This window comes from Primulina tabacum, chromosome 16 (assembly GCF_025594145.1).
Source record: "Primulina tabacum isolate GXHZ01 chromosome 16, ASM2559414v2, whole genome shotgun sequence".
NCBI classification, from domain to species: Eukaryota; Viridiplantae; Streptophyta; class Magnoliopsida; order Lamiales; family Gesneriaceae; genus Primulina; species Primulina tabacum.
Genome location: NC_134565.1, coordinates 2,141,127 through 2,152,471, shown reverse-complemented (window position 1 = coordinate 2,152,471; position 11,345 = coordinate 2,141,127). Strand labels below are relative to the sequence as shown.

At 37.7% G+C, this 11,345-nt stretch overlaps 1 protein-coding gene and 1 long non-coding RNA gene across 2 annotated transcripts; both read left to right on the top strand.

Moving 5' to 3' along the window:
* The first annotated feature begins 445 nt into the window (after positions 1-445).
* Positions 446-4,341, top strand: LOC142529458 (uncharacterized). Its single transcript, XM_075634992.1, has 5 exons — positions 446-691; positions 1,289-1,337; positions 2,050-2,158; positions 2,729-3,601; positions 3,666-4,341. The coding sequence occupies exons 4-5, from the start codon at positions 2,730-2,732 to the stop codon at positions 4,339-4,341; spliced, it is 1,548 nt and encodes a 515-aa protein (XP_075491107.1). The 5' UTR covers positions 446-691; positions 1,289-1,337; positions 2,050-2,158; position 2,729.
* Positions 4,342-7,631: 3,290 nt separating this feature from the next.
* On the top strand, positions 7,632-9,475 carry LOC142529540 (uncharacterized). The gene is made up of 2 exons (XR_012815922.1): positions 7,632-7,880; positions 8,476-9,475. It is a non-coding gene; the product is annotated as an uncharacterized LOC142529540 (long non-coding RNA).
* Positions 9,476-11,345: the final 1,870 nt, after the last annotated feature.

The following is an 11,345-nucleotide window of genomic DNA, read 5'->3' as shown; positions in this document are numbered from 1 at the left end:
AAAAATGCAATTCGTCATGTAAATTTGAAAGTTTTGGTTATGTAAATAGTCAAAGTTTCAATTTAGTCTAATAAATTGGATTAATTTTTTATAGGAGTACTAACATGACACCGAATATTGCACATGGATTTGGTAATGTGATATAAAATATTGTTAATGTAAGGCCCTGTATTTAATTATCCGGTAATTTGGCATAATTAGAATAATTATTGAGTTGTAAATTAAAATAATTATTTATGCCAAATAAATTTTAGAAGTGTGTTAAAAATATGTATTTTAGAATATCGGAGAATTTAACGAAATAAAATACATATAGAGTTTAAATAACACACGAGAGCAAATAAATACAGACCGGGATAAATGGGCTTGAGTTACTATTTTAGTAACCAAATACACAAGATATATATATACATATACATACACATAACTTACCAAATAAAGAGAAAAGAAACGAGAGAAGAAGGAAAAGGAAAGAAAGAGGAAACCCATTCCCGTCACTTGTGTAGCGGCTGCGGGAAAATCGCGATATCTCCCCCGTCCGGCGTCCAAATCTCGATCGATATAAAGGGGTGTCTTCCTAACATCCTAAGCTTCGATTCAAGTCAGAAATCGCGAAGTTTGAGCAAGGATTCGGGTAGATCGAAGCTGCTGTTCGGGTGCTCTGTTTCTGCGAGAATTCTTCCGATTTTGGGTGAGAGTTTTGGGTTGCTGCGACTTCTGTAGTTTGAATTTGAAGAAATGACTTAAAAAGAACTTGTAGCTCTGTTTGTTAGCTTTCTATAGTCGCTAGAATCATCGAATTTGGATAAGAAACGGAATTGATATGATTTTTCTACCAAAATGTGTCAAATCGAATTATGAAATGGTTATGTGCAGGACACCTATTGTAATTCGAGTTTTTGTCAATTATGCGCTCGGATTCTGGACTTGTGATTCAAAATAAAGTTGTAGAGCTATGTGTTATCTTCGTAATGATATAATATTCGTTAGATTCCATTAAGAATTGAGCAAGTTATGCTCATTTTTCCGAAACTGCTCAGTACGAGATTCCGCCCGAAAATATGTTGAGTGACAGTGTCTTCTTGATAATTCTGGGATTTATCTTTTAGGATTCTGGAAATAGTTTCTTCTAGAAAAAGTTAGATATTCAAGTTATCTTTCATTTCCAATTGGCGGATATTGATTTGAAGTTAATATTGAGCGAGATACGAATTTTATGCTCTTTTGTGCCAAATTGGACATTGGTATGGAATGTAGTTCATGATCGGTTTATTGTTGCTTTGTTTAGGCCAAGGGTCTTGAAGTGAAGTTGTTATTGGATTGTCAAGTTGGTATAGGTATGTTACAGCTCGGTAATATACGACGGTAAAACATAAATTATGTTTAATTGTCATTCTGTGTTACATTGATCGGGTGTATGACTTGTTGGCTGTTGGAAATTGTTAAATGCCTTCGTTGTGATCTATGCTTATTATTGTGACATATTATTGGCATTTAGCATCGGACATATTGTTATGACATTCATGTTGAGCCCTATCGTTCTTGTTAGCCCATTGTTGATATCCGTTGTTATCTGGCACTGTTGTTTATCTCGGGATCATTGTGTGGCTGATAGGCCTATACACATGAGACCGTAAATGTGATTGAACAATCTCGTGGTTAGTGCAGCCTTTTGAGGTGAGCGCTGGGATTGTGTCATCTAGTTCGTTCTGTTGTGCCATCCTGTAATATCGTATCAGCTGTATGGAGGCCGAGTCAGGGGTGTTATACCGCACAGCTTGGCATACCTCGCATACTTGGCAGGGCGGTTTAGCTGCATGACGATGTAGCTCCCCTGTGTTGTTGCTCGAGCATTATTCCAGTTGTTATCGTACCGTTTGTTGGCTCCTGTTATCCCAGTTATTCGTTGAGCCTTTCATGCATTGCATATTACATTTTATTATATGATTATGCATGATTTATGTTATTGTTGAACTGTTTCATACCAGAATCCTAACCTCAGTTGTTTACTAGGGGGGCTGCTGTGGTTGTTATTGGACACCATGGTAGATCTCCTGAGTCAGTTTTGCAGCATCAGGCCGAGGTTCCGCCAGTGGAGCTCGGGATTGAGGTTGGATTGCTTGGTTCTGTTCAGTGGAGTCTCCCAGTTAGTTTATACGTATGTCTTGAGTTTGTTTCAGACTTGTATTGTACTTTATTTGCCGGGGAGATGCCACGTGTATCTGTATTGATATTTGGTTGTTCTGGTTATGTTCTGAGGCGACTCTGTGATATTCTTGATCTGGTGAGTATTTGGTAAGTTTTAAATTATGTTTAGTCCTGGCCAGTGCGGCTATAGGTTGTTGAATTTGGTTGTTGTTTTAATGACTCTAGTTGGAGTATATTTTGATATAAACTATTGTTTGAGTTTTCGGGATGTCCTACTTACGAGGAGGTAATGCCGAAATTTTTCTAAGCCCTGAGGTCCGTTTTAAAGGAATTTAAACCTTTTTCCGCTGCAGCTTTAAGTCAAACCATTATTGTTTGATCATTAATTGTCATTAGAGTAATGAGCCTCACATCTTGGTATCAGAGCGTAAACTAGGATACGCTCGAACTAGAGTCTAGGAAACTCGAGTCTTGGCACTAAAATGGTTGTTGCACATGTGTATGCTACTTGACAGAATGTTTATGTGATTATATGATCTGTTTACTTCCATTCTAATTGTTTTGGTGTTTTATCGTATAGAATGGAGGGAGGTGGAGAAATTCCTGTTGATGAGATTCCTCTAGCTCGAGGTCGTGGTCGAGGTCGTGGGCGTGGTAGACCTCGTGTCCGGGTTGTTGATGATACTTTTGTGGAGCAAGCTGCTGATCAGTTAGAGCATCTTAGGATGGATGAGTTAGTTTCGCGTTTTCATTCTATGCATCCTCCTCGATTCAGTGGTTCGGAGGGAGCTGAGAAAGCTGAGTTATGGATTTCTGAGATTGAGGAATTGTTCGATTTGATTGAGTATCCTCCAGAGTGTCGATTGAGATTAGCTGTGCATCAGTTGAAAGATCGTGCCAAAATGTGGTGGTCTACTACATTGATGACTTTAGATGCTCAGAGGATCATTCCATCATGGGATATATTCAAGCTGAAGTTTAAGGAGAGTTATTGTCCTCCATCATTCTACAGTTCTAAGGCTTCTGAGTTTCATAACCTGAAACAAGGCGATATGTCAGTTGCGGAGTATGCAGATTCTTTTTATGCTATGCTGAGATATGCTCCTCATGTTGCTGCAAGTCAGGTTGCTGTTGTTGAGAGTTTTATTGAAGGATTGAACGATCATCCGCACCCTTTTGTTTCTACCGGTAAGCCACTGAATTATCTTGAACCAGTGGAAATAGCAAAAAGGGCTGAAGCTAGTCTTAAAAGGAGTGGCAATCGAGTTCCTACCCAACATCATCAGTCGGGGAGGCAACAATTCAATTCATCTGGTTCTGCATCTCTTCGTCCACGTGGGAAGCAATTTAAGAAGCCCAGTTCTAGTTCTTCGAGTTCAGGGAGTTCAGGGAACTGTGGTGGATATCGTTACAGTGGACTTTATTGTGATCACCTGTGGGGGCAAGCATTCCGGTAATCAGTGTGTTGGAGTTCAAGGGGTTTGTAATGTTTGTGATCGGCCTGGCCATTTTGCTAGAGTCTGTCCTAGTAAGACGGGGAAATCAGCCCAGACAGGTAGTGGAGCTCAAAGTAATAGAATTCCAACAGCGTCCCAGTCCTCCCATCAGCCTAGTCGCCCTTCGCATCAGAGCAGAGGGCAAGGTGGTCAACAAAATCAGTCATCTGTTCATGTATTTGCCTTGACTGAGGATGAGGCTCAGGCAGATCCAGGTACTGTCATTACCGGTAATTGTACTCTATGTGGTTTTATAGCACGAGTGTTATTTGATACTGGAGCATCTCATTCCTTTGTTTCTCATGCATTCGTTGTTTCGCATGATCTTCGCACCACTAGTATGAATTCCAATCTATCTGTTGTTACTCCGATGGGCAAAATGATTATCACTGATAATGTGGTGTTCAATGCGGTTTTGTTTCACGATGAAAATGTTCTATATCTGAATCTCATAGTCCTACCTATGCATGACTTTGATTGTATCGTTGGTATGGATGTTTTGACTGCAAATCGTGCAACTGTTGACTGTTATCGAGGAATAGTTCGTTTCAGACCTAGCTTTGCTCCTAAATGGAATTTCTATGGTCGTGGTTCTCAAGCCAAGATTCCTCTAGTTTCTGCCATTGAAATGAATCGATTGTTAGATTCTGGTCATGAAGGTTTTCTAGGTTTATGCTGTGGATCTATCGCAAGATGAGCGACGGATTTATGATATTCCTGTAGTCCGTGAGTTTCCTGATGTGTTTCCAGAAGAGATTCCTGGTTTTCCACCAGAACGAGAAGTTGAGTCCAGTATCGAATTAATGCCAGGAACGGAACCCATATCTCAAGCACCATATCGTTTAGCCCCTAATGAGCTGAAATAACTGAAAGAACAATTACAGGATTTGTTGAGTAAATGTTATATTCGTCCGAGTTCTTCACCGTGGGGTGCACCGATTCTATTTGTCAAGAAGAAAGATGGTACGATGCGGATGTGTATTGATTATCGGCAACTGAATAAGTTTACTGTCAAGAATAAATATCCACTCCCAATGATTGATGACTTATTTGATCAGTTGCAAGGTACTTCGGTGTATTCTAAGATTGATCTTCGTTCTGGGTACCACCAAGTGCGAGTCAGACAAGAAGATGTCCCGAAAACAGCTTTTCGCACGAGATACGGACACTTTGAATTTTTGGTTATGCCTTTTGGTTTGACCAATGCTCCTGCTGTGTTTATGGACTTGATGAATCGAGTATTTCGTAAATATCTCGATCGTTTTGTGATTGTATTCATCGATGATATTCTTGTTTATTCCAAGTCCGAGGAAAAGCATGCCAAACACTTGAGATTAGTTCTTCGAATTCTTCAAACGAAGCAGTTGTACGCCAAGCTATCCAAGTGTGAGTTTTGGTTAGATAGAGTGGTATTTCTGGGCCATGTCATATCTCAACATGGTATTTCTGTCGATCCAAGTAAAGTGGAAGCAGTTCTGAACTGGGCACGACCGACAAATGTGCCAGAGATTTGCAGTTTCATGGGTCTAGCTGGTTATTACCGGAGATTTATCGAAAATTTCTCAAAGATTGCTAGACCTATCACTCAACTGACTCAGAAAAATCAGAGATTCATTTGGTCTGATGAATGTGAGTCAAGTTTTGTCGAGTTGAAGAAGAGATTGACTTCTGCACCCGTTCTTATCATCCCAAGTGGTTCTGGAGGATTCGATGTTTGTACCGATGCATCTAATCGAGGTCTAGGTTGTGTTCTGATGCAGCATGGCAGAGTTGTGGCCTATGGTTCTCGTCAGTTGAAACCGCATGAGTCTAAGTATCCTTGTTCATGACTTGGAATTGGCTGCTATCGTTTTTGCTCTCAAGATTTGGAGACATTATTTGTTTGGGGAGCAATTTGTAATCTATTCTGATCACAAAAGCTTGAAGTATCTGTTCTCTCAGTCAGATCTGAATATGAGACAGAGACGTTGGATGGATCTTTTGAAAGATTATGATTGTGAGATCCAGTATCATCCGAGAAAAGTGAATGTCATTGCCGATGCTTTGAGTCGTAAGGTTGTTGACGTCAATTTATCCTCAATTCATGTTTCTAAGTTACGAGAGGATATTTGTACTTCTGGGTTGGATTTTCAAATCCAAGGTAATACTGTTTGTGTATCTCAGATTTATTTTGAGCCAGAGTTGATTCAGATTTTAAAGTCAGCTCAGAAAACTGATGATTGAGTTCTGAAATCTTATGAGCTAGTATCTCAAGGACACCAATCTGGTTTTTCAATTCACTCAGATGATTCTCTTCGGTTGAATGGTAGATTGGTTGTCCCAGATATTTCTGAATTGCGTACAGCCATCCTTAAAGAAACTCATTGTACTCGATATAGTATCCACCCGGGAGGAAGGAAAATGTATCATATTCTACGGCCTCAGTTTTGGTGGAAGAATATGAAAAAAGATGTAGCTGAGTTTGTGTCTCGTTGTATGATATGTCAGCAAGTCAAAGCGGGACGAATGAGACCGGGAGGATTATTGCATAGCCTGGAGGTTCCTCAGTGGAACTGGGAGCACGTGGCTATGGATTTTGTCACGCATTTGCCACGTACTTCTCGTCATTTCGATGTCATTTGGGTGATTGTCGACAGATTATCTAAGTCGGCACACTTTATTCCGTATGAGAGGACATATTCGTATAAGAAAATGGCTCGTCTGTATATTGAAAATATTGTGAGACTTCATGGAGTTCCAGTTGCAATAGTCTCAGATCGTGACCCTAGATTCATATCAAAGTTTTGGACTAGTTTCCAAAAAGAAATGGGTACACGACTTGCGATGAGTACTGCGTATCATCCTCAGACAGATGGTCAGACAGAGCGTACGATTCAGACACTCGAGGATCTGCTTCGACCTGTAGTCATGGATTTTAAAGACAGTTGGCAGGAAGTTTTACCACTAGTAGAATTTTCATATAACAACAGTTTCCAGGTGACTATTGGTATGGCTCCTTTTGAAGCTTTGTACGGCAGACGGTGTCGATCACCTCTTTGTTGGGATGAATTTGGTGAGAAGCAGTTGACTGGACCTGAGATTGTTCAGGAAATGCATGATAAAGTCCAGTTGATTCGTCAGAGAATGAAAGCTGCCCAAGATCGGCAAGCTAGTTATGCTAACAGACGTCGTCAACCTCTAGAATTTCAAGTTGGAGATTTTGTGTTTCTGAGAATCTCTCCGTTTAGAGGTGTTGTTCCTTTTGGTATGAGAGGTAAGTTGTCACCTCGTTTCGTTGGTCCCTACGAGATTGTTGAGCGTATTGGGACTTGCGCTTATCGTTTGGATTTGCCCCAGTCATTGTCTGGCATCCACGATGTTTTCCATGTTTCTATGTTGCGTAAGTATGAGCCCGATCCGTCTCATGTGATTCAGCCTGATGAGGTTGAACTTGATCCGTCTTTATCGTATACTGAGTATCCTGTTTGTATCTTGGATCATAAAGATAAAGTTTTACGCAATAAAGTTATACCACTTGTACGTGTTCAATGGTCGAGACATGGAGTAGAAGAATCAACATGGGAAACAGAACAGAAGATGAGAGCATCTTATCCATATCTGTTTGATTCTTAGTAATGTATTGTTGGTTTCGTATCGTGTGTAAGATGTATGTATATAAACAAAAATTTCGAGGACGAAATTTGTTTTAAGGGGTGGAGAAATGTAAGGCCCTGTATTTAATTATCCGGTAATTTAGCATAATTAGAATAATTATTGAGTTGTAAATTAAAATAATTATTTATGCCAAATAAATTTTAGAAGTGTGTTAAAAATATGTATTTTAGAATATCTGAGAATTTAACGATATAAAATACATATAGAGTTTAAATAACACACGAGAGCAAATAAATACAGACCGGGATAAATGGGCTTGAGTTACTATTTTAGTAACCAAATACACAAGATATATATATACATATATATACACATAGCTTACCAAATAAAAGAGAAAAGAAACGAGAGAAGAAGGAAAAGGAAAGAAAGAGGAAACCCATTCCCGTCACTTGTGTAGCGGCTGCGAGAAAATCGCGATATCTCCTCCGTCCGGCGTCCAAATCTCGATCGGTCTGAAGGGGTGTCTTCCTAACATCCTAAGCTTCGATTCAAGTCAGAAATCGCGAAGTTTGAGCAAGGATTTGGGTAGATCGAAGCTGCTGTTTGGGTGTTCTGTTTCTGCGAGAATTCTTCCGATTTTGGGTGAGAGTTTTGGGTTGCTACGACTTTTGTATTTTGAATTTGTAGAAATAACTTAAAAAGAACTTGTAGATCTGTTTGTTAGCTTTCTATAGCCACTAGAATCATCAAATTTGAATAATAAACGGAATTGATATGATTTTTCTACCAAAATGTGTCAAATCGAATTCTGAAATGGTGCTGTGCAGGACACCTACTGTAATTCGAGTTTTTGTCAACTATACGCTCGAATTCTGGACTTGTGATTCAAAAGAAAGTTGTAGATCTATGTGTTATCTTCGTAATGATATAAGATTCGTTAAATTCCATTAAGAATTGAGCAAGTTATGCTCATTTTTCCAAAACTGCTCAGTACGAGATTCGGCCCGAAAATATGTTGAGTGACAGTGCCTTCTTGATAATTCTGGGATTTATCTTTTAGGATTCTGGAAATAGTTTCTTCTAGAAAAAGTTATATGTTCGATTATCTTTCATTTCCAGTTGGCGGATATTGATTTGAGTTAATATTGAGCGAGATACGAATTTTATGCTCTTTTGTGCCAAATTGGACATTGGTATGGAATGTAGTTCATGATCGGTTTATTGTTGCTTTGTTTAGGCCAAGGGTCTTGAAGTGAAGTTGTAATTGGATTGTCAAGTTGGTATAGGTATGTTACAGCTCGGTAACATACGACGGTAAAACATAAATTATGTTTAATTGTCATTCTGTTTTACATTGATCGGGTGTATGACTTGTTGGCTGTTGGAAATTGTTAAATGCCTTCGTTGTGATCTATGTTTATTATTGTGACATATTATTGGCATTTAGCATCGGACATATTGTTATGACATTCATGTTGAGCCCTATCGTTCTTGTTAGCCCATTGTTGATATCCGTTGTTATCTGGCACTGTTGTTTATCTCGGGATCATTGTGTGGCTGATAGGCCTATACACATGAGACCGTAAATGTGATTGAACAATCCCGTGGTTAGTGCAGCCTTTTGATGTGAGCGCTGGGATTGTGTCATCTAGTTCGTTCTGTTGTGCCATCCTGTAATATCGTATCAGCTGTATGGAGGCCGAGTCAGGGGTGTTATACCGCACAGCTTGGCATACCTCGCATACTTGGCAGGGCGGTTTAGCTGCATGACGATGTAGCTCCCCTGTGTTGTTGCTCGAGCATTATTCCAGTTGTTATCGTACCGTTTGTTGGCTCCTGTTATCCCAGTTATTCGTTGAGCCTTTCATGCATTGCATATTACATTTTATTATATGATTATGCATGATTTATGTTATTGTTGTTATTGTTGAACTGTTTCATACCAGAATCCTAACCTCAGTTGTTTACTGGGGGGGCTGCTGTGGTTGTTATTGGACACCATGGTAGATCTCCTGAGTCGTTTTGCAGCATCAGGCCGAGGTTCCGCCAGTGGAGCTCGGGATTGAGGTTGGATTGCTTGGTTCTGTTCAGTGGAGTCTCCCAGTTAGTTTATACGTATGTCTTGAGTTTGTTTCAGACTTGTATTGTACTTTATTTGCCGGGGAGATGCCCCGTGTATCTGTATTGATATTTGGTTGTTCTGGTTATGTTCTGAGGCGACTCTGTGATATTCTTGATCTGGTGAGTATTTGGTAAGTTTTAAATTCTGTTTAGTCCTGGCCAGTGCGGCTATAGGTTGTTGACTTTGGTTGTTGTTTTAATGACTCTAGTTGGAGTATATTTTGATATAAACTGTTGTTTGAGTTTTCGGGATGTCCTACTTACGGGAGGTCATGCCGAAATTTTTCTACGCCCTGAGGTCCGTTTTAAAGGAATTTAAACCTTTTTCCGCTGCAACTTTAAGTCAAACCATTATTGTTTGATCATTAATTGTCATTAGATTAAATGGGCCTCACAATTAACGTGTCTGGTGCTACATTATCAATCTGATGAAACCCGACTAAAAACACTAATAAACATATATATATAGCTCGGATGATTATATATGAGTGTGCATGAATGCAGACAAAAAACTTTGATTGATCATGTGCACTTATAGAAAATGGTAAACAAAAGCTAGTGCTATAGAATATTAATGATGGACTTTGATTACAAAATTGTACTGCATTTTTGAAGTCTTCTGTTGATTCTGTTGGCTGAGTAATAGTGATAAAATAGTATTTTGAAACATTAGAAATCAAGACTTTTAATGCGTATATACCTCTAGTTTATGTTTTGGTTTACAAATTTTACACGCATGCCACTATTTTGTTTTCTTGATTTTTGCACCTTCTAAAGTTGAAGTCTTCCCCATGCTATGTGTTCGATCATCCCATCCTATGGAGGCATTGTGCATAACGGAAATAGCTTTCAAGACACATAGCTAGCAAGAGTTTATTTTATCCCAAAAGTAATGATATTGTGGATGTATTTAAATTTGACTATAAAAGTTTAAGTGTGTTGCACGTGAAAGCGATTTTATTTGAAATAAAAGTAGTTAATATAATAAATAAAAATAAAAATTATATTTTTTTATAAATTCATATTAATAACATATGAAGTTTGTATGTTTTCTCGTGTTTATTTTAAATAATTTACTTTTTGTTTTATCACTTTCTTTGTTATTTGTCTTCTTCTCTTAAGTTTTAGTAAATACAAATATTTTCTCATTATATTTAGTATCAATGTTGTACTTTCTTTGCTGTAAATGAAATGTTGATGATATATTTTATTCATCTCTTGAACTTCTAATACATTGTGAATAAAAAATAATAATTTATGTCTACTCTAGCTGATCGAAATTTTTCAGCACAATAATTTATAACAACTTAATCTTGAATATCATTAAACAAAATATTATTGCAAGTGTACATGACAAGTTTTAATAACAAGTACGGATTTCGTCCAACATAAGTTGATATATTACAAATCTACCTCAATAACAATTCTTTAGTTAACTATAACAAAAAGTTGACTAAATTAATAAATAAATTAGAATTAAAATAAAGGATGAAACAATCGCAATATAAATAATTTAAATTAAAATAATAAATAAACGGTTAGAATTTCAATTAATACTCATACTTTTTAATTTTCTATAATGATTGAATTTAAATTATAAAGCAATGCTCTTGAAGGAAATTTTTATTTTATCAATATATTATATCGAGTTATATTGAACTAATTAAACAAGATACAATAAGCATGTGTCTTTTTGTTATTTAATAATTGCAATCACAACGAAGGATGGAATTTTTTAGCTTTCGTCTTTCAGTCTATGACTATCAATATGTATGCAATATCATCTTATGTTATAACCAGCTAAGTGTTTAGAGGGGGTGAATGAACACCTAGTAAAATTTTCAGCATGATTGGTTTGAGCTAACAAAGCACACTCACTTTATCTCAACTCGATTGAGATACAATTCGGCAAGGTAAATATATGTGTGGAAAAAAACTCATGTTCAAATTTGAACCAAATAGATACTAACATGAGAATCTGTAGAG